This window comes from Aotus nancymaae, unplaced genomic scaffold, assembly GCF_030222135.1.
Source record: "Aotus nancymaae isolate 86718 unplaced genomic scaffold, 86718_ANA_hifiasm-v0.15.2.pri h1tg000001l, whole genome shotgun sequence".
In the NCBI taxonomy this organism is placed as follows: domain Eukaryota; kingdom Metazoa; phylum Chordata; class Mammalia; order Primates; family Aotidae; genus Aotus; species Aotus nancymaae.
In genome coordinates this window covers 7,124,754-7,148,921 of record NW_026988412.1, presented here as the reverse complement: position 1 = coordinate 7,148,921, position 24,168 = coordinate 7,124,754, and the positions used below count along the sequence as shown (strand labels likewise).

The following is a 24,168-nucleotide window of genomic DNA, read 5'->3' as shown; positions in this document are numbered from 1 at the left end:
GTCTTGAACTCCTGACCTCAAGTGATCCGCCTGCCTCAGCCTCCCAAAGTGTTGGGATTACAGCTGTGAGCCACTGCACCGAGCCTGGCAATTTCTTAAAATAAGGCAACAATGAAGTTTGCTGCATTGGTTGACTCTTCCTTTCAGGAAAGATTTCTCTATAGCATCCAGTGTTGTTTGATAGCTTTTTACCCACAGTAGAACTTCTTTCAAAAGTGGAATCAATTCTCTTAAGCCTTGCTACTGCTTTACTAGGTAAGTTTATGTAATACTGTAAATCTCGTCTTGTCATTTCAACAATGTCACAGCATCTTCATGAGGAGTAGATTCCATCTCAACAAACCACTTTCTTTGGTCATCCATAAGAAGCAATTCCTAATCCATTAAAGTTTTATGAAATTGTAGCAGTTCAGGATTCACTTCTTTATCTCTTTAATAAAAAAAAAATAGGCGGGCAATGGCTCACACCTGTAATCCCAGCACTTTGGAAAGCTGAGGCAGGCAGATCACAAGGTCGGAAAGTCAAGACCAGCCTGACCAACATGGTGAAACCTTGTCTCTACTAAAAATAGAAAAAAATTAGCCAGGTGTCATGGCACATGCCTGTAATCTCAGCTACTCAGGAGGCTGAGGCAGGAGAATTGCTTGAACCTGGGAGTTGGAGGTTGCAGTGAGCCGAGATCGCACCACTGCACTCCAGCCTGGGTGACGGAGTGAGGCTCCATAGAGATGGGGGTCTCTCGTTGTTGCCCAGACTGGTCTTGAACTCCAGGGCTCAAGCAGTCCTCCCACCTTAGCCTTCCAAAGTGCTGGGATTACAAACCGGCCAGGATCCACTTTTTTTTTTTTGATATGGAGTCTCCCTTTGTTGCTAAGGCTGGAGTGCAGTGGCTCGATCTCAGCTCACTGCGACCTCTGCCTCCCGGGGTTAAGCAAGTCTTCTGCCTCAGCCTCCCATGTAGCTGGGATTAAGGCAACTGCTACCACGCCCGACTAATTTTTGTATTTTTAGTAGGGACGGGCTTTTACTATGTTGGCCAGGCTGATCTTGAACTCCTGACCTCAGGTGATCCACCTGCCTCAGCCTCCCAAAGTGCTGGGATTACAGGCATGAGCCACTATATGCAGCCGAGGATCCATTTCTAATTCTAGTTATCTTGCTGCTTCCAACACTTCTTCAGTGACTTCCTCCCGTGAAGTCTCAAATCCCTCAAAATTATCCATGAACATTGGAGTAAATTTCAAAACTCCTGTGAAGGTTAATACTTTGACGTCTTCCCATGAATGATGAGTGGTTCAGTGACATCTAGAATGGAGAATCCTTTTCACATTTTTCATTTTCTTTGCCCAGATTCATCTGAGGAATCACTATGTATGGCAGCTATCATCTTATGAAATTTATTTCTTAAATAATAAGACTTGAAAGTCAAAATTTGTCCTTGATTCTTAGAATGCCGAATGAATGTTGTGTTAGGCATGAAAATAACATTTATCTCCTTTACATCTCCGTCAGAGCTCTTGAGTGACAAGGTGCATTGTCAGTGAGCAGTAATATTTTGGAAGGAGTCTTTTTTTTCCCTAGCAGCAGGTCTCAACAGTGGGCTTTAAGTATTCAGTAAGCCATGCTGTAAATGGATGTGCTGTCATCCAGGCTTTGTTGTTTCTTTTGTAGAGCACAGAAAGGGTAGATTGAGTATAATTCTTAAGAGTCCTAGGATACTGCAAATGGTAAATGAGCATTGGCTTCAAGTTAAAGTCACCAGCTGGCTGGGTGCAGTGGCTCACATCTGTAATCTCAGCACTTTGGGAGGCCAAGGTGGGTGAGTTGCTTGAGCTCAGGGGTTCAAGACCAGCCTGGGCAATGTGGTGAGACCTTATCTCTACCAAAAATACAAAAATTAGCCAGATGTGGTGGTGTGTACCTGTAGTCCCAACTACTTGGGAGGCTGAGGTGGGAGAATCTCCTGAGCCTGGGAGGCAGAGGTTGCAGCTAGCTGAGATCATGACACTGTACTCCAGCCTGGGTGACAGCAAGATACTATCTTAGAAAAACAAAATAAAGTCACCAGTTGCATTCGCTTCTAACAAGACAGTCAGCCTGCCCTTTGAAGCTTTAAAGCCAGGCATTGACTTCTCTCTAGCTATGAAAATTCTAGATGGCATCTTCTTCCAACAGAAGACTGTTTCCTTTACATGGAAAATCTGTTGTTTAGTGTAGCCGCCTTCATCTATCATCTTAACTAATGTGAATAACTTGCAGCAGTTTCTATATCAGCACATCCTGCTTCACCTTGTGCTATTATGTTATGGAGATGGCTTCTTTCCCTAAACCTCAGGAACCAACCTCTGCCAGCTTCCAGCTTTTCTCCCGCAGCTTCCTTACCCCTCTCCACCTTTATAAATTGAAGAGAGTTAGGACCTTGCTCTGGATTAGGCTCTGGCTCAAAGGAATGTTGTGGTAAAACGTTCTCCACATCAGCAATAAGGCTGTTTCACTTTCTTATCATTCACATGTTCACTGGAGTCATTTTTAATTTCCTTCAAGAACATTTCTTTGCATTCACAACTTGGCAGTTTTGGGGCAAGAGACCTAGCTTTCAGCTATCTTGGCTTTCAATGTGCCTTCCCTACTAAGATGAATGATTTTTAGCTTTTGATTTAAAGTGAGAGACTCTTCCTTTCACTTGAATACTTAGAGGCCATTGTAGGGTTATTAATTGGCCTCATTTCAATATTGTTATATCTCAGGAAACAGGGAGGCCTAAGGAGAGGGAGAGAGATAAGGGAAAGGTCGGTCACTGGAGCAATCAGAATATACATGACATTTATCAGTGTTTGCCATCTTATATGGGTGCATTTTGTAGCACCCCAAAACAATTAAATGGTAACATCAAAGCTCAGTGATCAGAGATCACCATAACAGATATATAATAATAATGAAAAAGTTTGAAATATTGTGAGAATTGCCAAACTGTGACACAGAGACATGAAATGAGCACATGATGTTGGAAAACTGGTGATGATAGACTTGCTTGATGCACAATTGCCACAAATCTTCAATTTTTAAAAAAATCTGTAAATAAATGAGGCATGCCTGTGTTTTTTGTGTTCTGTATTTAGTGATTCATCAATCCATTTTAGTTTTGATGCATTTCAAAACAAGTTGCAGTCATCCATGTATTTCATGCCTAAACACTTCAGCAGGTATATCATTAATTTAAGTTCAGTATTGAATGTAGTTCTTCGTCTTTTTTTGGAGAAAAAGGTTATATGCAGTGAAATGTGCAGATCCTAAGTGTGCCTTTCAAAATATGTCAAGAACCTTCCTGTCATTGCTGTGTCAGTCATTTTAGAAGAGTACTTTGGACTCTGACTGTGTTTGAGTCGTCCCTATAACAGACAAGGTTATGGCTTCTCACCCTGCAGCACAACGCCCCGATCCCCCAGGGAGGCAGAGGAGCCATCCAGTTTGTCACGCATTATCAGCACTCCAGCACCCAGAGACGCATCCGCGTGACCACCATTGCCCGAAAGTAAGCAGCCCCAGTTTCCTTTCTGTTGAGTAACTGACTGACATTTTTCCCTTGAAGAGATACTTTAACGTTTATTAGTTTGTCTTTTTGATTCCATTGAATGGTTCTCACTACACCTCATTGGCTTATTTGATCAGAGAAGGAGGCATTTTTGGCTAATGCAGTTGGGTCTATGAACATTTGCCTAGAGGAATCATCTTTCTGTAGGAAATATAGTTCATTAAAAATGATTTATTATTATCATTTGGAGACAGTTTTTCTCTGTGGCCCAAACTGGAGTACAGTGGCACAATCACAGCTTACTGTAGCCTCAACCTTGCATGCTCAAGTGATCGTCCCACTTCAGCCTCCCAAGTAGCTGGGACTACAGACACCTGCCACCAAAACTGGCTAATTTTTTTACTTTTTGTAGAGAGATGGGGATCTCACAATGTTGCTTAGGCTGGTCTCAAACTTTTAGGCTCAAGCAATCCTGCCACCTTGGCCTCCCAAGATGTTGGGATTTCAGGAATGAGCCAAAGCACCCAGTCTGTGTTTCTTTATCTGAATGGATGTCTGGCTTTCTGATCGCTCCTAAACATAAGCATGTCACTAACTCTGGAATTGTCAGTTGGGCAGATGCACAGACTCAGCTCAGGCACATAGAGGCAGCATTTGACCAGGAGGCTGCGGCAGTCTTGATGGCACGGCTTGGGGTGTTCCGAGCGGAGTCAGAGGAGGGACCCGATGTGCTCCGGTGGCTGGACCGACAACTCATCCGACTGGTAAACTGGGGACAGTGGCATTAGGTTCAGTCTTGGTTTCTGCTCTGCTTAATTATTATTATATAGTAAATCAGCAAGAATTTATCAGTTGCCTATCTTATGCCACACACTGGACATTCCATTAAAGACGTATTAAATGTGCATTTTCCCCACAGAGATTTACATTATAGTTGGGAAGAAACAACACACACAGAGCATTTGGAGAGTGATATAAATCTGTATGAATTGAGTTGACTTAGATGAGTCATTTTGTGAATGCTCTGGTCTTGTATTTTTCCTTTCCAGGCCTAGTGAGTTTAGGGAGATACCTTGTGTGGGTCTGGGTTTAATCAGATGAGAGGAAATGGGCCAGGTGCAGTGACTCATGCCTGTAGTTTCAGCACTTTGGGAGGCCAGGGTGGGTAGATCACCTGAGGTCAGGAGTTCAAAAGCAACCTGACCAACATAGAGAAACCCCATCTCTACTAAAAATACAAAAATTAGCTGGGCATGATGGCACATGCCTATAATCCCAGCTACCTGGGAGGCTGAGGCAGGAGAATCGCTTGAACCCAGGAGGCGGAGGTTGCTATGAGCCGAGGTTGTGCCATTGCACTCCAGCAACAAGAGTGATATGCTGTCTCAAAAAAAAAAAAAAAAGAAAAATCAGGTTAGAGGAGTCACACTGTAATGTAAATAGGGAAAGTCTTTTATAAAGAATTACTACTACAACAGGGGAGTAGAACAGTGAGGCACTGGCCAGAAGGAAGTATGGAGAAGTGGGCAGCCACTACTTCTGGGGCTGAGATAGAGCACCCAAGGAAGTGCTCCCTCTCCCCAGGGCTGATCCATACCTAGTTGGGAGGGCATGGCCATGGCTTGGTGAGTCTTTTGCAGAGAAGTTGCCATGGCGCTGTGCCAGGGGAACTTGCTAGAAATTCATGCTCTAGAATTTGAAGAAAATCCACCATTAGGGTGCCAGGGAAAGCTGTCTAGAGGAAAGTGCTCAGTGGAGGCATGCAGGGATGCTGCTTTCGCTGCTGGCTGTGAAGTTCTCCAGGAGTTTAGCACTAGGGAAGTCATGGTGCAGCAGGGCCTGGCACCCAGGAAGCTGCTGAGTGAGCACTCGGGTGCCCAAAGCTGACGCTCACCTCCAGCACTCTCTACTGGCAAAGCTTGTTATTGTGCCAACTGGCAAAGGAGAGGTACTGAAAGAGCCCATGTCCATTTCACAGCAGACAAAAGGGGTGCATTTGGAGCTACAAAGCAATAAATCAGTAATTAGCACACAATCAATAATCTTAACTTCCTAGAGTCACAGCATGTGTGTGTGATCAAAAGCATGGAAAGGACCAGTAAGGAAATCTATTTCATTTAGTTCAGCCTTCTATTTGCCCTTGGCATCTCATGCAACCATTTTTTCAGTAAGTGTCAACATTTCAAACACAATTTAGAAATTGCTCCTTTAGGATTTCAGAGGGAGGGTAGATAAGCAGAGGGCCCAGGTGGTTAACAAAGTCTTCCTGTGGAAATGATCCTTGAGTCAGGTTTTTATTAGAATAGATTAATTGGAGAGGAGAAGGCAAGGCTTGCTGAGTGGAGGCCTAGCAGGAATGAGCCCTCAGGAGGTAGCTGGGCCTTTTAGCTTATGCTGAGGCCTTTGGAGAAACCAGTGTCACAGGAGGCCAGGTTGTGTACTGGGGAACGAAGTCAGGGAAGGTACTCCTTGATTGGGGAGCTCCTTAACTTTAGGGAGCGAGGGAGACTTAGGTGTGATTGTTAAGCAGGGGTGTGACATCGGCATGATGCTTGTGTTTACATTTAACATCACCATGTGAGGCACATTGCAGGGAGAAAAGGCTATTGTTGTGAATGGAGGCTTTTTCAGGCTCAGTGGTACTGGGACCAGCGTAGTGGTAGTAGAGATGGAGGAAGCAGAAGGTTTGAAATCAGGATACACTGAAAGAATTGATAAAACTTGATGAAATGACTCTGTATGAAGTCAGAAACCAAAAAGTCAGCATTGAGTAACATTTCACATGAGGGTAACTTACTGTAAGAGTGGTGGTGAGGTAGAAGATGGGAAAGGAGAGCAACTTTAGGGTGGGAGAAGGTGAATTTCTTTTTCTAATGGAATAGTCTATTTTTTGATAATTGAATGTGAACCTGCAAAAGTGTGTCTCAGGAAAGCTTTCCCTTATTTAGGTAGATGTCCTGACTCGGGCTCAGGCTAGAGGTCAGCACTGGACACTGGAGGGTGGATTTGGATGACACCCATCTGGCTGTAGTGCTCATTTGTATCCAAAGCAGTGAGGATTGGAGTAGGGGGCCAAGAACTAACTCCCAAGGAGTCCGTTGGGGGAGAAGGAAAACAAAACCATTGAAGAAGGCAGAAAAGGGCTGGTTGGAGAGATGGTGAGAAATAGGAAAATGATTTAGTAGCAGCTGAAGGAGAAAGTGTCAAATGTTTGGGCAGTAACTTGGCCCATGCTGCTAGGAAGTTCAAGAAGATGAGAACTGTGGAAGGACACCAGATTTTGTGGTAAGAAAGTAATGTTAGACATGAGGTTTCTTTAGATGGTGAACAGCCTAATTCTTTAGTGGCCGGGGATTTGTGAGCAAAAATAAAGGCAGGAAGAGAATACATTGTGATTCAGAAGTCTGCCATTGGGAGAAATAAATTTGAGTTGTAGTTTGAGAGAACATCAAAGCGTAACTGTAATTGTTAGTTTTCATGGTGTTAGAGAGTTTTCGTATGGAATAGGTGCCTGGGAGAGCTCACCTACCTTCTCTGGTCAGGGCGGTCCTCAGGCCAGCATTGCCTGGGAGCTGATTAAGATGCAGAATCTTCAGCTCCTCCCGAGAGCTTGCATTTTTACAAGACCCCCTGGTCATTTGCCTGCTCACTGATGCTTGAGAAGTGCAAGTCTAAGACTTACAGTAAGTGGCAGAGTTCAGACTGGAATGTAGCTTAGTCCAAGTGTTTTTCCAGGTAATTCTAACTTAGATTTTTCTCTCTCTCTCTTTGTATTTGTTTGTTTGTTTTTTGGTATTTTCTTTCTGTAGTGTCAGAAGTTTGGACAGTATAATAAAGAAGACTCTGCTTCTTTTAGGTTATCTGACTCCTTTTCTCTATATCCTCAGGTAAGTAATATATGTTTCTAAAATAACTATTGAACAATAAATTTTGATAGAAATTAACTTCATTTTCAGGGTAAAGTGAGGGCTTTTTGATGTGTTGAGACTCAGTCTGTAGGTGACAGAGTTTGTTCAACCCAAGTCGAATGTGTGTCTAGGGAAGACAGCACCCTAAGCCCCACAGAAGATAAAGATGACTTGCAGAGGGGAGAAAACTCATGCATACATTTTCATGAACAGGCAAGATGGGATCATTGATATAAGGCCATAAAAAAATATCTCTGATGTGTAAAAGTTCTGGGGAAACAGCTACCTCAGCAACAAACCAAGAAAATGAGCACACATGGAGGTGAATATAGCAAAACAAAACAAAACAAAAAAACCCACAGTTAATATGACAAATATTTAATAATATGTCTGTGGTTATTAGGCACATTATAACCAGGAATCAGCAACAAGCAGCTCCTGAAAGTAATTGCACTCTTCGTGAACCAAGCCTTTAGAAGCCACCGGACAAGAGAGGAGGGGGAGAGGTAGACGAATTTTCATCTCCATTGTAATTGAGGAAATAGAGCGTAGCTCATGAGTGTCTATAAGGATTACAAGAGCTGAGGCCAATTGAGTATTAAATATTTAGCACAGTGCCAGTCACCTGCTCAGCATTAGAAGTGACCTAGCTCCATACCAGGTGCCTGGGACTCTGAGGTGCCTACGTGCAAGAGGTTAAAGCTGTATGGTGTTGTGGGAAGAGCCCCAGATCAGCCAGAGTCAGGGTGAGGTTCCAGAGCTGGCCCTACCTCTGCTGACCTTAGAGGAGGTCCCAAACCCCTGGAGAGTTTGGTTTTCCACCTCTAGCAGTGGAGAGTTTGTCTGCAGGAGTGGTTTGCAGTTGTTGTTTTTTTAAGCCATGGAATCCTTTCTTTGAGAGGAGCTGCCCTTAAACGCCAGCACATAAGGCAGATAGATTTGGTGTTTCTCTGGTTGTGCCCATGTACCACCCCCACACTGGGTCTCACCAGAGCCTTCACCCCTGGGCCCCTGAGGACTTGATGAAGACTCTATGAGCACAGCTTGAAAACCAGATGGAATGCTTTCTCAGATTCCTTCTGTCAAGGCATTCTAGGAGAGAGGCCAGCCAGAGCCCAGTCTCTAGAGCCATGTGGCCTGGTGTAGAGTCCAGCTGTGACACTCAGTAGTAGTGTGACCTTGGAGAAGTTATTTGCCCCTCTGTGCCTCCATTTCCTCACCTGTAAACTAGGGATGGTAAGAGAACCTACCTCATGGGCTTATTGGAAGGATTAAGTAGTTCTTGTCAAGTGCTTTGTGCCTTGCATGTAGGATGTATTGAATGTCAGCCTTGATGATTATTTAGGAACCTATGATTCAATATTTGGAGTCTCAGGAAGCTTTATACTTCACAAGGCAGCTCACTTTCATGTTCTGGCAACTCTAACTTGAGCTGAAAGAATGTTCCCCCCCACCCCTTCTTCTAATCCTCAAGGATGAGAACCTGTGGATGCAGTGTCATCCCTTGTCCCGTTCTCCCCTACATCTGCATCCCAGCTTGTGTCCTGAGCTCTCATCTGCTGTTCCCGTGCCTGGAGTCCCCTTCCCCCTGGCCCTGTGGCCTCCTCAGCCACATCTCTCAGGGTGTATCGTCAGCCCCCAGAGCTCTGGGAAGTCTCCTCCTGACCATCCACCCCCACCTCCCCAGTGCTATCCTGTACTCTGGTTCGTAGCTCCAAGTGTGCCTTTCTCACTGGGCCTGACTTCTCTGAGAGCAGATATTCTGTCTCCACTACCTGGCACAGTAGACTCTGGAAATAAACACAGACTCTGGAAATAAACGTTTCTTTGCCTTTCCTCTTAAATATGGAAGCTTTGACATACCCAGAGGCACTTAAAAAAATTAATTTTTATTGTGGTAAAACACACGTAACAAAGTTTACCATCTTAACCATTTTTAAGCCTACAGTTGATCAGTGTTACGTGCATTCACAGTATTGAGCACCTGATGTCTAGAATTTTTTCCTTTCCGGAGTTGAAACTCTGTGCTCATTAAGCAACAACTCCCAGTTTTTCTCTTTCCCCAGACCCTGGTACCACCTTAGTCTTTCTGTTCTGTGAACCCAGAGAGCCCTTTTCTGGGTTCTCCTATTTCAGAGGCCTGAGGTAGATTACTCTGTGGGGGTTTAAGAAGGTTACAACTATATGCATTTCTCTTTTGTTCTTTGTGAATGCAGTTCATGTTCCATCTGAGAAGATCTCCGTTTCTTCAGGTGTTCAACAACAGTCCTGATGAGTCGTCATATTACAGACACCATTTTGCCCGGCAGGACCTGACTCAGTCCCTCATCATGATCCAGCCCATTCTCTACTCTTACTCATTTCATGGGCCACCAGAAGTAAGGCTTTCCCCAAATGCTTTCCTGAGGATTAGAATCACCCAATAGATACTCTTTTTTTAAGCAAATTTACTTAGAAAGCAGAAATGTTAAAAAGAAAGAAAACTTTTGAGTTTTTATAATAATTTAACATTATTTCTATTAAAAAATACCTTTAGGAAAATGTCAAAGGACATATAAAGCTATTATTTGTGGAAGGCAGGAATAAATGTAAAAAACTCTAATAAATAACATGGATGCTTTTTTTCCCTTGTGCTCATATACTTACGTTAGCAATGCCAAGTCTTATATCTGAAGGAATTACTCCTAGATACAGAATAGGTTTTGTGCAAAACAAAACAAAAAAAAAAAGTGAAGAAACTATTATAATAGAGAATCAAATAACAATCCAAATGTTTAATATAGGAAAATAAACAAGTAACCTGAGAAATGCAGTTGATCCTCAATATTCATGGAGGATTGGTTCCAGGACCTCCCTTGGATACCAAAATTTTTAAGATACTCAAGTTACTAATATAAAATTACATAATGTTTGCATGTAACCTGGGCACATTCTCCCATATACTTTAAATCATCTCTAGATCAGTTATAATACCTAATTGTAATGTAAGTGCTGTGTAAATAATTGTCATACTGTATGGTTTAGGGAATAATGACAAGAAAACAGGTATGTGCATGTACAGCGCAGACACATATTTTTCTCAGATATTTTCAATCCAAGGTTGAATTTACAGATGTGGAACCCACCGATATGGAGGGCCAACAGTATTCACAAAATATATGTAACATAGTAAATTAGATAAGTCCCTATGTAAAAATGTTACATGAAAAAAAATCAGAATAGAAACTTTTCTAAATATTGCCTGCAAAAATAAAGAACTATATGGAAAAAAAACAAAATATCAATACTTGTTGTACTTGGGTACACATTTTAAAATTTTCTTTAGTGAGTACAAGCTACTTTTGTTATTGAAATAATTAGTAAATTAGCAGGCAGATGACCTGACGTCAGGAGTTTGAGACCAGCCTGCCCAACATGGTGAAACCCTGTCTCTACTAAAAATACAAACATTAGCTGGGTGTGGCACCAGTAATCCCGGCCACTCGGGAAGCTGAGGCTGGAGAATCACTTGAACCCAGGAGGCAGAGGCTGCAGTGAGCTGAAATTGTGCCAGTGCATTCCAGCCTGGGCAACAGGGCAAGACTCCCTCTCAAAAAAAAAAAAAAAAAAAAAAAAAAAGAATTACTGATATAAAAATTATATGTATATGTAAATATGACAAAAAATTATATAGTAATATATAAAATATAAATTATATGTATACACACACACACTCATACATATATATATATATATATATATATATATATATATATATATATATTTTTTTTTTTTTTGAGATGGGGTCTTATTCTGTCACCCAGGCTGGAGTGCAGTGATGCGATTTCTGCTTACTGCAACCTCCACCTCCCAGGTTCAAGTGATCCTCTTACTTCAGCCTCCTGAATAGCGGGGACCACAGGCACATGCCACCACAGCCCAGCTAATTTTTTGTGTTTTTGGTAGAGACCACATTTTGCCATGTTGCCCAGGCTGGTCTTTAACTCCTGGGCTTAAACGATCTGCCTGCCTTGGCTTCCTAAAGTGCTAGGTTTACAGGTGTGAGCTACTACACCCAACCATGATATATATTTTGTAGTAAACTTTAAAAATGTATACTAAATGCTGTTTTTCATATAGGTATCCATATTCTGTCTTATCTACAGAGAGCGTCTCTGATTTCTAAAATACATACAAAACAGAATATTCAGAATTATTTTTTGTTCCAAGATCAAAAGATATTATTAAGCTTGGTCAACATAGTGTGAGACCCTGTCTCTACAAAAAATAATTAGTTGGACATGGTGGCATACACCTGTAGCCTCAGCTACTCAAGAGACTGAGGTGGGAGGATCACTTGAGCCCAGGAGGTCAAAGCTGCAGTGAGCTAGAGTCATGTCACTTTATTCCAGCTTGGGCAACAGAGCAACACCCTGACTCTTAAAAAAAAAAAAAAAAAAAAAAGGTATCATTAATCTCCCTTCTTAATTGATGAGGAACTATTTGGAGCCGATTTTTCCTACAAAGTGGAGACTGAGTCGGGAGCAGAAAGTAGAAATGTGTCAGGAAGAAAAGGGTGAGCCACTGTGCTGGGCACCATTTGTAAATAGCCTTTGCTGTGGATACCAGGCATGGGGTCAGAGTCGGGTGGACATGGTTGCTGTGTGGGAAGCAGGGAAGACCAATGCTATCTTTCTCTCTCTTTTTCTTCAGCCAGTACTCCTGGACAGCAGCAGCATTCTAGCTGACAGAATTTTGCTGATGGATACTTTCTTCCAAATTGTCATTTATCTTGGTGAGGTAAGATGATATTATTAATTCATTTATTTTTGTTTTTAAATTGGAGAAAAGGCATACAAATTTATTCAGTGTGCACACAAGGAGTTACTGTCCTTAACTATGGTTTTTGTTTTCTTCTTATTTATTAATTTAGGTTTTTACTGACATTTGTTACAACAGTTTGGGCTTAGAAAGCACAGTGGCTTTTATTCTAGTGAATAAAATCTTTTCTTAGGTCCCTGGAGTTTTTGAATATTTATTAATTTCAATAATATTTGCTGTAAGTATGGGCCAAGTGCAATGGCTCATGCCTATAATCCCAGCACTTTGGGAGGCTGAGGTGGGCATATCACCCGCGGTCAGGAGTTCAAAACCAGCTTGACCAACATGGCAAAACCCTGTCTCTACTAAAAATACAAAAATTAGCTAGGCATGGTGGCATGTACCTGTAGTCCCAGCTACTCTGGAGGCTGAGGTGAGAGAATCATTTAAACTCGGGAGGTGAAGTTTGCAGTGAGCCAGGATCACGCCACCGCACTCCAGCTTGGTCAACAGAGCAAAATGCCATCTCAATAATAATAATAATAATAACAACAACAATAATACTACATGCTTTAAAAAAATTTCAGGTGGTTCTTTTAAATCACTGTAATTTATTACCTTCAAAGTTAGGCAAGACTAGTTTATTCTCCTCAGTAAATATTTTATACATACTACTGTTCTTTCAGAGTTAGCGTTTGGAGCTAAAGTTGTACTTTGATGAAATAACATGGCCCAGGGAACTTTACACTAGGTCTGTTGATCCCTAGGATGGCTGTGGATAGCCCTCAGTCCATTTCTTTCTCAGTGGGGTTCATGCCCTAAGAAAGGGAATGGCTCCTCTGAATTATTTGCGTGTTTATGGCAAAAAATCCTTCTATAGAGATGATGGTGATATTTATATTCAGTGATGCTTTTTCTTCTGTTGTATGTTCTCTACCTTCATTAAATTGGTCATAAATTTGGTTTCCTAGTGACCAACTATTAGAAATGATTTCTGATGTCATGAAAAGATATAAATTGTGTTTCAGGATTCCTTCATTAACTTAGGAAGTATTAGTTTTCTAAGACTCCTGGGTACTTTATAACTTTAAACTTTTTTCAGCATATTAGCACCCATTCTGCTAGCCACTTGCACACAGGTGCTAGGCCGTCAGTAATAGTCCTGGACTGAGGGCCGGATAACCAGCTGCTCTTCCCACTGGGTCCTTCGGTAGTGATACAGTCGGTCCTCTGTATCCACAGGTTTCATCTCTGCAGATTCAACCAACTGCAGGTTAAAAATAATTTTGAAATAATAATAAAAAATAATATAAATAAAATACACAGCGCAGGCTGGGTGTGGTGGCTCACGTCTGTAATCCCAGCACTTTGGGAGGCCGAGGCAGGCGGATCATCTGAGGTCAGGAGTTCGAGACCAGTCTGGCCAACATGGCAGAACCCTGTCTCTACTAAAAATACAAAAATTAGCCAGGCATGTTGGCGGGCACCTATAATCCCAGCTACTCGGGAGGCTGAGGCAGGAGAATCACTTGAACTCAGGAGGTAGAGGTTGCAGTGAGCTGAGATTGCACCACTGCACTCCAGTCTGGGTGACAGAGCAAGACTCCGTGTCAAAAAAACCAACCAACCAACCAAACAAACAAACAAAACAGCACAAGAACTATTTACATAGTCTTTACATTGTATAAGGTATTATAAGTAATCGATGATTTAAAGTATATGGGAAGATGTACATTGGCTATATGCAAATACTATGCCACTTTGTATTGAAGATCTATGGAATTTGGTATTAGGAGGAGTGGTCCTGGAAACAATCTTGTGGATACTGAGGGCTGACTGTATCCACAAGTCATTTAAAAAATGTTACAAGGAGACAGAATGAAAGAAAAGACTCGTTTGAGAGAGGCATAAATGCTGGGAACAATTAGATAAAGTAGTAATGGTGGGGGAAGAAAAGGGAAGAAATTAGGCTGGAAAATGAGGAGGAGTGTGGTCTTGGTGGGGAGAGGACTAAGGGCCATGCTGCTGTGTGAAGGAGGAGACCCTCATGGAGGCCACAGTGCTTTCTTTGCCTTAAGCTCACCCTGATTATCAACATTTCTTTTATAACCCCTGATCCTGTTTATTCCAATTATTGAACACATTCTTGTGCAAGTGAGGGGTTCTAAGGATAAAGACAGTGACATTGTTCTCACCCTCCCAAAGCCCTGAGTGTGCTGGATGCAAATGTTCTTATGAACTCTTGGGTCCCGGTAAGCTTACAGGCATTTCCCATAGGCCAACAGTCAGTCATAGCATTTAGTCCTGGAAAACGGTAACTGCCACTCTGAGAAGGAGTGAGCAGGCTACAGAAGGAGGCATCTGACGAGAATCCTCTGCCTGGAGCCAGGTTCATGGCTCTGTGAAGACACATTGCACACTTGCTATAGCCTCTTTCTCCATTTTTCCTCTCCATTGTCGTCTTGTTTTCCTAAGTAACATGTAAAAGCACTTCTCTTTATTTATAAGGTATGTGAATCAGTTAATGAATGTTTCTTGATTTCCTGTGTATACAAGATATTTCCTAGACCAGTTGCTGATGCGTATAAAAGAAGGAAGGGTGACAAAATGTGTAGTTTAGTCAGGGAGACAGTCTGCTTTCCATAGTTTAGCATATGGCTTCTCCTCACTGCCTGATCAACACACTTTGATTCTTACAGCTTTCGTCTCCCTTGCCAAGCATACCTTAATTCAGGGCCTAGTGGGAGCAGGGCATGGGGATGAGTCAGTTGCACCCAACTCTGTATCACTACTGCGCACTGGAGGAGGAGTGTAATATGTGTGCTGTTAGGAAAGGAGATGAGGGAATGGAGTCTGTGTGGGCAGCCAGCAAATCCCTTTCCCTACCAGGTGTGCGGAGATGAGAGGCTAGACTGAGTGATAACAGTGGAAGTGGAAAAGGAGGGAGGCTGTGGCTCCTTGGGATGAGTAATCCACAGGCTTTGTTAACTCATTGATATAGAAGAGAGGAGGCGTGAGTGATGCATGACATTCCTGGGGGAATGTGCAGGCGGAGGCGTCCTGGATGCACTCACTTGCTTACTCCTGCTTCACCTCCTGCTGGTAGCTCTGCTTTGCTCACCCTCTGAAGCTAGTCATTTTTGATATTAGAGTTCTTCACTGGAAACAAGCTCTGGGTGGCAATGGTAGAATGTCAGTGTCAGTGAAGGCTGTTGTTAACAGTTTCACAATAATTTTGGTTGGTTTATTTCTGTGTAGACCATAGCCCAGTGGCGTAAAGCTGGTTACCAGGACATGCCTGAGTACGAAAACTTCAAGCACCTTCTGCAGGCACCACTGGATGATGCTCAAGAAATTCTGCAAGCACGCTTCCCAATGCCACGTTACATTAACACGGAGCATGGAGGCAGTCAGGTGAGTGAGCTGAGCTCTAGCTCCAGTGGTTTGTTGTTTTATGATAGATTGTTATGGCTATATATCCAAACAGAGTGGTTTTTTATGTGATGACATAAGTTGACACACAGGTAATCTTCCAAATATGAGTTCTTTCTAAATGAGTGGTCAAAATATGCTTATATAAAAGGATTGCCAAAATAAAATACATATTTTATGTTTTAGGATACTTAAATGGAGAGCCAGTGGGCTTAAGCCAAAGAAATAAGTTACTGTGCAGTGAAACAATTCTAGTTTAACCAAAAAAAGTTGTAAAAACTTACCTTTTTTCTGTTACACTAATATTAATGTCACTTTTTAATCTTTAAACCTTTTTTTGTTGTATTGTTAAAGGCTCGATTCCTTTTGTCCAAAGTGAACCCATCTCAGACACACAATAACCTCTATGCTTGGGGACAGGTAAGAAATTGTCAGGTATTTGGGGAGGATGCCAAGCTAGTTTTTTAAAAAGTTGTTTTAAAATTCTACAAATTGGATCTGTTTTGGCCTGGAGACAGAATAACTGCATAACTTGGGTATTTTGCTGGGGAGTAAGGAGGAGGGAAACAAGTTGAATAACACAGCTGGGCCGGAGGTTGAGGGGGTCTCCCTGTGTGAGTCCCCTTCCACAATACACAGTGTAACATACCAGGTTCAGGCCAGGGGACAGAGCACTGTACTGTGGCCTCCATGAGGGTCTCCTCCTTCATACAGCAGCATGGCCCCTAGTCCTCTCCCCACAAAGACCGCAGGGCAACTTCTCATCGTCGGTTTTGCCTCCTTCTCACTTTCCAGCCTAATTCCTTCCCTTTTCTTCCCCCACCATTACTACTTTATCTAATTGTTCCCAGCATTTATGCCTCTCTCAAACGAGTCTTTTCTTTCATTCTGTCTCCTTATAACATTTTTTAAATTGAACTTTTATGAGATAATTGTAAATTTATATTGTTGTAAGAAATGATACAGAGAAAGATCAGCTGTATCTTTTTACCCATTTTCCCTTAGTGTTAACATCTTGCAAAAACTATCATACAGTATCACAACCGGGATATTGAGATTGGTACGGTCAACATGTGCAGCATTTCCATCACCACCAGGATCTCTCATGTGCCCTTTTATAGTCACACCAGCTTCCCTCCTGCCTCTACCCCCCAACTGCCAGTGCCTGGCAGTTGCTCACCTGTTTACCATTTCTATAATTTTGTCATCAAGAATATTATGTATAAAGTCACACAGTGTATAACCTTTTGGGGTGGCTTTTTTTCTCTCAGTAATCATCTGGAGATTCATCTCAGGTTGTTGCATGTATCAAAAGTTTGTTCCTTTTTATTTGCCAAGTAGTATTCCACAGTATAGATACATGTATTGCAGTTTGTTTAATCATTAACCACATTAAAGGATATCTGTGTTGTTCACAGTTTCTGGCTACTAGGAATAAAGCTGCTATAAACATTCATGTGCAGAAACTTTTTTATCTCTTTAAATCTTCATTTCTTTGAGATAAATACCCAGGAGTACATTTGCTGGGTTGTATGGTAATTATATGTTTAGTTTTTAAGAAACTGCCAAACTACTAGCAATGTGTGAGTGATCCAGTTTCTCTGCATCCTAGCCATCATTTGGGGTATCATTTTTATTTTAGCCATTCTGATAGGTACGTAGTGGTATATCATTGCAGTTTTAATTTACATTTTCCTAATGACTGATGGTGCTGATAATCTTTTTGTGTGCTACTTTGCTATCTGTATATCTTCTTCAGTGAAATCTCTGTGTCTTTGGTTTGTGGTCTAACTGGATTATTTGGATTTTTACTGTTTGAGAGTTCTTTATATATTCTACATACTACTTCTTTTTCAAATATGTGGTTTGTAAATATTTTCTCTCACTTGTAGTTTGTTAATTTTCTTTATAGGTTTGTCCTGTTTTGGTTTGCTCAGCTTTTTGCTTCTGTACGTTTATATCTCTTGCCAGAATAGGAAAGTTTTCAGTCATTATTTCTTTGAATGCCTTTTCACCGAAAGAAGTGCTCTCTTTTCTTTCTTTCTTGGCATCCAGTGACATGAATGTTAGATATTTTGCCGTATCCCAGGTACTACATTTCCATGTATTTTCTTTATTTTGTTCATTTGGGTAACTTCTGTTATTTTGTCTTCCAGTTTATTGATCCTTTTTTCTGTTCCTTTTCTGCATTGAACCTATGCACTGAGCTTTCTGTTGGTCGCTGTATTTTTCAGTTTAAAATTTCCTTTTGATTTTCCATGTCTTCCACTTCTTTCCGGGGACATTGTTTTTCTTTGCCGAGGCTTCCTATTTTTTCATTTGTTCAAGTGTGTTTGCAATTGCTCATGAAACATTTTTATCATGGCTGTTTCTAACAATTGTTGTCAACTCAGTGTTAACATGTTTCAATTGTCTTTCTTTTGAGGCAAAGTCTTGCTCTGTTGCCCAGGCTGGGAGTGCAGTGGTGCAATCTCAACTCACTGCAACCTCCACCTCCCGGGTTCAAATGATTCGCATGTCTCACCCTTCCAAGTAGCTTGGATTACAGGTGCTCACCACCACGCCCGGGCTAATTTTTGTATTTTTAGTAGAGACAAGGTTTCACCATGTTGACCAGGCTGGTCTTGAACTCGTGACCTCAAGTGATCTGCCCGCCTCAGCCTTCCAAAGTGTTGGGATTACAGGCATGAGCCATCACACCCGACCTGTCAATTGTCTTTTTAAATTCAGTTGGAGGGCTTAGTAATCACTTTGTATAAGTGATTTTTTGATTGTAAGTTGGACACTTGAGTATTTGTATGAGACCCTGGATCTTATTTAAAGCTGCTACTTTTCACTGTTTTTTTCTTACACTACTCTGACAGGGAAGGTGGTTGCAAGGGTGAGTGGGGCAGTGGTGGATTCCGTTACTGCCAGGTGGAGAAGCCCAGATTTCCCACTGGCCTCTGTTGACACCTGGGGGCACCTAGTGATTTCTCATTACTGCTTAGTGGGAATGGGAGTTCCAGCTCCCCCATAGCCTCCAATGACGCCACTGTGGAGATGGCCTTGTTACACTTGGGTGACAGTGAAAGTCCTGACCCTCCACCAGGCCTCTGATACCACCCCAGTCGGCAGGGGTGGGACATGTATTTTTGCCAGGTTAGGCTGGAAGTCCACGCTCCACAGATGGCCTCTACTGACACCACAAGGGTAGGGGAATTTTCTACTGGCCATTGGGGATGAACTTCCTGGCTCCATACTTAGCCTTCTCTGCCACCATCCCAGTGGGAGTGTTGGAGTGCCTTGTTACTGCCTTGTGAGGGTGGAAACTTTAGCTGCCCACCCAGCTTTTGCTGGTTCAGGTGGGTCAGGGCCATAGTTTTTTCTTTGATTTTTGCCTGGAGTAGAGTGGTTATTATCTAAGATTGTTCTGTCTTGCTAGGCTGCTTTAGTCCTTTGGCTAGAGAAAGTGGGTGCTTTTTGTTTTGTTTCGTTTTGTTTGAATCTGTGCTCAGTGACAATTTGCCAGCTTCCTCAACTCCAAATTCGGAGTGTATAAGGCAAAAAGGAAGCCCAAGGAACTCACTGCTGTGTTGTTCCTTGGGTCTCAGGTTCTTTAATTTGTCTTCTGTCTTCTCTTCGGCTTTCAAGGTCTTCTTATGTTTGGTTTATATAAAATGCCCAGGGTTTTTAGTTGTACTTAGTGGGAGGAATAGAGAAAAGTATGTATCTTCTACTCCTTTTTCCTTGAAATCCTCTGAAAACATTTTGATCGTGCTTATATTTTTCAAATTATAACAGCATGGCTTCATTTTAGAAAATAAAGAAAATTTAGATTACCTAGAATGATTATCTGAAGAGTTAACTATTTCTGGCATTTTTCTGCATAATATAAAGTGTGTCAATGTTTGTGTGTATATATATATATATATATTTTAATTTCTTTACAAAATTGGAATCTTACTATAAATTGAGGTTTCTATTCCATTTTTTCCCATAACATTAACACAATTATAAGCTTTTTCTGATATTTGAAACATCCATCCATTCAGTGGAGATACTGGTTCACTCGTTCGTGGGTATACCACTATCCAGCTTCTGTTGTAAGCAGAGCACTTAAGAGGAAGGGTGGGTGTGTGGGCCTCCGTGAGCTTACATTGTTGAGGAGCTAGACTCTGGGTACGTCATCAGGATTGTGGAAAAGAGGGTGAAGTAGAAGGCCCTATGCTTAAAACTAGCAGGTGCTGGCAGCCTGATTTCAGTGTATCAGGAAAGGGTTTTGTGAGGAAATTGTGCTTTAGTTGAAAGAAGTCATCAGTAAGGCAGAGGATGAGGTTATGGGAGTACTCGTAGCAGAGGGGACAACACCTGTGAACGTTCTGAGGGAAGGTACTTGACAGCTCATGAATTCTAAACAGCTTCTAAGATATCTGCCAACTAATCTTTATCATTACATTTCAGGAAACTGGAGCACCCATCCTAACTGATGACGTTAGCCTGCAGGTGTTCATGGACCATTTGAAGAAGCTGGCTGTCTCCAGTGCTTGTTAAGCTGAGGATGTGGCCAGGAAATTGAAGAGAACGGTGTCAGATCTTGTTCAAAATGTCTATAAAGTCTTAATAACATTCCTGTTACTTTTCTAGCAGATTTTAACAAATAATCAAGGAAATTTTGTATGTAACTCTTTAGATTATAATTTATTTGTATTCCCTGTCTTTGTCTCTTTTCTTGCACTATAAAATTATAAGGTCATAAATGTTTTGGTACTTGTAGATGTTTATGTGCTTTTTGTATCCTAACTCTTAGCATCTAAATAAAATCAGAGGTAAATGTATTTTGGCAACTTGTTTAAGTAAGAATCTTAATGATCATAAAGGAAATAAATCTAGATGCAGAAAACACTGGCTAAAATATTGCTAATGCAAATGTGGTTTCCTGAGGTCTCTGTGTGAGTGTGTATGTGCTTTAAGTGACTTCTTCACGAAGTGATTCCTGAACTTAATCCTCACAATTAAAGTAATATATATGCAGGATCAAAATGAAACAAATACCTTATACTAAAGAGCTTATAACAAATAAGAAGTTATCTCCATTTTCTAAACTCAGACCTACTTTTTGAAGATAACTGCTTTTAACCTCTCCTTACAAGATTTTTGTTGTTGATGTATTTTTTAGTCCATATCTCAATTCCCATTTTCAAAGAATCAAAATATTAAGACTTTTCTGTCTACCATCCAGTTATTATTTGTATATTATCAAGATTGGTAAAATTTATATTCTGGATCAGATACAGTGGCTCACACCTGTAATCTCAGTGCTTTGAGAGGCCAAGGCAGGAGACTCACTTGAGGCTGGAAGTTTGAGACCAGCCTGGGCAACATAGTGAGACTGTCTCTACAAAAAATTTTATAAGTTAGTGGGCCATGATGGTGCATGACTGTAGCCCTAGCTACTTGGGAGGCTAAGGCAGGAGGATCACTTGAGCCCAGGAGTACAAGGTCACAGTGAGCTATGATCATGCCACTGTACTCCAGCCTGGGTGGGAGAGCAAGACCCTGTTTCAGAAAAAAAAAAAAAAATTATATTCTGGCCTATTATATTTTTTGTCACTAAATTGACTGTGAAAGCTGAAAGCTCCTAAGAAGCATTTACACAGTCATGATGATGTAAATATTGTTCAAGTCCAAGCAAAGTAGGATGACATTTTTCTCCAGGGTGCTAGTGTCCCAATCGGTTCCTATGCCACTTGTAGGAAAACATCCCAAAGGACAAAATCAGAGTTGTTTTTGGCATTTCATCATGCTGTATGTTGGCTTGCTCCCTATTTGGATTATGATCTCAGATTTGCTATGGTTTTCCCCAGAATTTCTAAGTTTTGTATGCTTTTTGAAAGAAGAAATATTTTGTTCTCTGTTTACTAAGAAATTCTAGCTTATTCTACTGAATGAAGTCCTTTTTTTTATTAATATTCTTTGGAGGCCACTGATGTCCCCTTTTAATGGGGGCCAATCACTTTGACCTGCTACACAACTGTCATCCAGCAATTTCTTCTGTTGGGAATCTTGGGTTAGTTCCACTCTTCCCTTTATCCATAAAGCATTTTGCAATCTCAAATGACTTTTACTTGAGGAGTACTTGGGGAGAACTCACTGGATCTCAGCATATCTACAAATCTTATTCTGTCTTCATACTTTATGACTTTGCCAGGTAATATGGTTTGGATATTTGTCCCCTCCAAGTCTGTCATTGAAATGTAATCCCCAGGATTGGAGGTAGGGCCTGGTAGGAGGAGTTTGGGTCATACTGGTGGATCCTTCATGAACGGCTTGGTGCCATCCTCACAGAAATGAGTGAGTTCTTGTTCTGAGTTCAAACGAGGTATAGTTGTTTAAAGGAGTGTGGTGACTGGAGACTGTGGCTCATGCCTATAATCCCAGCACTTAGGGAGGCTGAGGTGGGTGGATCATCTGAGGTTTGGAGCTTGAGACCAGCCTGGCCAACATGGTGAAACCCTGTCTCTACTAAATATATAAAAATTTGTATTCCCAGCTACTCAGGAGGCTAAGCACAAGAATGGCTTGAACCTGGGAAGCAACAGAATGGCTTGAACCCGGGAAGCAGAGGTTGCAGTGAGCTAAGATCATGACACGGCACTCCAGCATGGGTGACAGAGTGAGATTCTACCTCAAAAAAAAAAAAAAGTGTTAACCTCCCCCACCTCTTCCTCTCATTTTGCATTGTGATACATCAGCTACCTCTTTACCTTCTGCCATGACTGTAAACTTCCTGAGGCCTTCACCAGCAGCAGATGCTGGCACCTTGCTTCCTATACAGCCTACAGAACCATGAGCCATAAACATAGACTGTAAACCTCTTTTTAAAATAAATTCCCAAAAAATAAAAAATAAATTGCCCAGTCTCGGGTGTTCTGTTATAGAGATGCAAAAACAGACTAACCCATTGGGTTTAAAGGTATAGGCCCAAGATTATCTCAGAACTTTGGAGCCATTATTTCATTAATTCAACAAATAAGTATCCAGTACTTGTTGTCTATGGAGTAGTCTTCTAGGCATTGAGAATATTGCCAACGAAACAAAAAGTACTGTTTTCATAGAGCTTATGCATTAGTTAGGGAAGTCCACCTATAACCGTGTTAGAAGTAAATGATACAGTTGGCACGGTGGCTCATGCCTGTAATCCCAGCACTTTGAGAGGCCAAGGTGGGCAGATCACCTGAGGTCAGGAGTTTGAGACCAGCCTGGCCAAAATGGTGAAACCCTGTCTCTATTAAAAATACAAAAATTAGCCAGGTGTGGTGGCACACACCTGTAATCCCAGCTACTTGGGAAGCTGAGGCAGGGAGAATTGCTTGAACCCAGGAGGCAGAGGTTTCATTGAGATGGTGCCACTGCACTCCAGCCTAGGTGACAGAGTGAGACCCTGTCTCAAAAAAAAAAGTAAATGATACATTAGAAGGTAATGAGTGCTATGTAGGAAAATGAAGCTGGAAGCTCCTATTAATTGGATGTTGGACCAGCTGGATTGATTCCGATATTCTATCTTTTGAATTTGTATTCGAATACAGGTTATGGTATTTCTTTTTGTCTCTGCCCTACATTCTAGCAGAGTTTCCTATCTTAAAATGTTGAACACTTGCTGGGTGCGGTGGCTCACGCCTGTAATCTCAGCAGTATGGGAGGCTGAGGCAAATGGATTACCTGAGGAGTTCGAGGCAAACCTGACCAACATGGAGAAACCCCATCTCTACTAAAAATACAAAAAATTTTGCTGCACATGGTGGCGTATGCCTGTAATCTCAGGTTGTGGTGAGCAGAGATCATGCCGTTGCACTCCAGCCTGCGCAACAAGAGCAAAACTTCGTCTCAAAAAAAAAAAAAAAAAGTTGAACATTTACATTTAAATTCCAAGAGCTTTTATTTTCTGTGCATTTTCCAAGAATATGTTTAATTTCGGGTATAATTTTTAATACATCATATAAAAGAATACATAAAGCTGTCTGTACAGATTAAAGCCAAAACTTTCTTCTTGGGCTTTTCTGTTTCAAATTAACAGAAGAAAATGTGTGATAGACCCAACTCACTCTGGGTTGGGTACCAGTGACTTTTTCCACAGAGTGTGGGGAATGGTGGGGTGATAGTGCTGTGTGGAAAACAACCATCTTGAGAAGGGGCCACTGAGTCCTGTATGCCCAATGAGGACTATGAACTCTATCTTTTTATTAATTGTTAATTTTTGTGGGTATTGAACTCCATCTTGAAGGTAAGGTAAGCCACTGACTTATCTTAAGCAGGGGTTGAAATGGTAATTTAAGGTTTGAAACAGACGCCATAGGAGTGGCAGGAAGGATGAGAGGAGACTGTAATCCAGATGAGAAATGAGGCCTAAAGAGAGACAGGGTATTTAGAGAGACATGACAGACAGGATGTCAGGTGAGATGGTTCCAAGTTTCTGGCTTGGGTGACTTCTTGATCACTCTCTAAATTAGGGAAGA

The 24,168-nt window shown here is 41.6% G+C and overlaps 1 protein-coding gene across 1 annotated transcript in view; it reads left to right on the top strand.

The window, feature by feature from the left end:
* The window catches only part of SEC23B (SEC23 homolog B, COPII coat complex component), a 41,416-nt gene extending 20,926 nt beyond the window's left edge, over positions 1–20,490 (top strand). The window contains exons 13-20 of the mRNA XM_012474567.2: positions 3,427–3,533; positions 4,144–4,297; positions 7,343–7,420; positions 9,658–9,819; positions 12,134–12,220; positions 15,500–15,655; positions 16,028–16,093; positions 20,117–20,490. Of these exons, the coding sequence (XP_012329990.1) occupies positions 3,427–3,533; positions 4,144–4,297; positions 7,343–7,420; positions 9,658–9,819; positions 12,134–12,220; positions 15,500–15,655; positions 16,028–16,093; positions 20,117–20,206 (900 nt within the window). The 3' untranslated portion in view covers positions 20,207–20,490. The remainder of the gene's footprint in view (positions 1–3,426; positions 3,534–4,143; positions 4,298–7,342; positions 7,421–9,657; positions 9,820–12,133; positions 12,221–15,499; positions 15,656–16,027; positions 16,094–20,116) is intronic.
* The last annotated feature ends 3,678 nt before the right edge of the window (positions 20,491–24,168 follow it).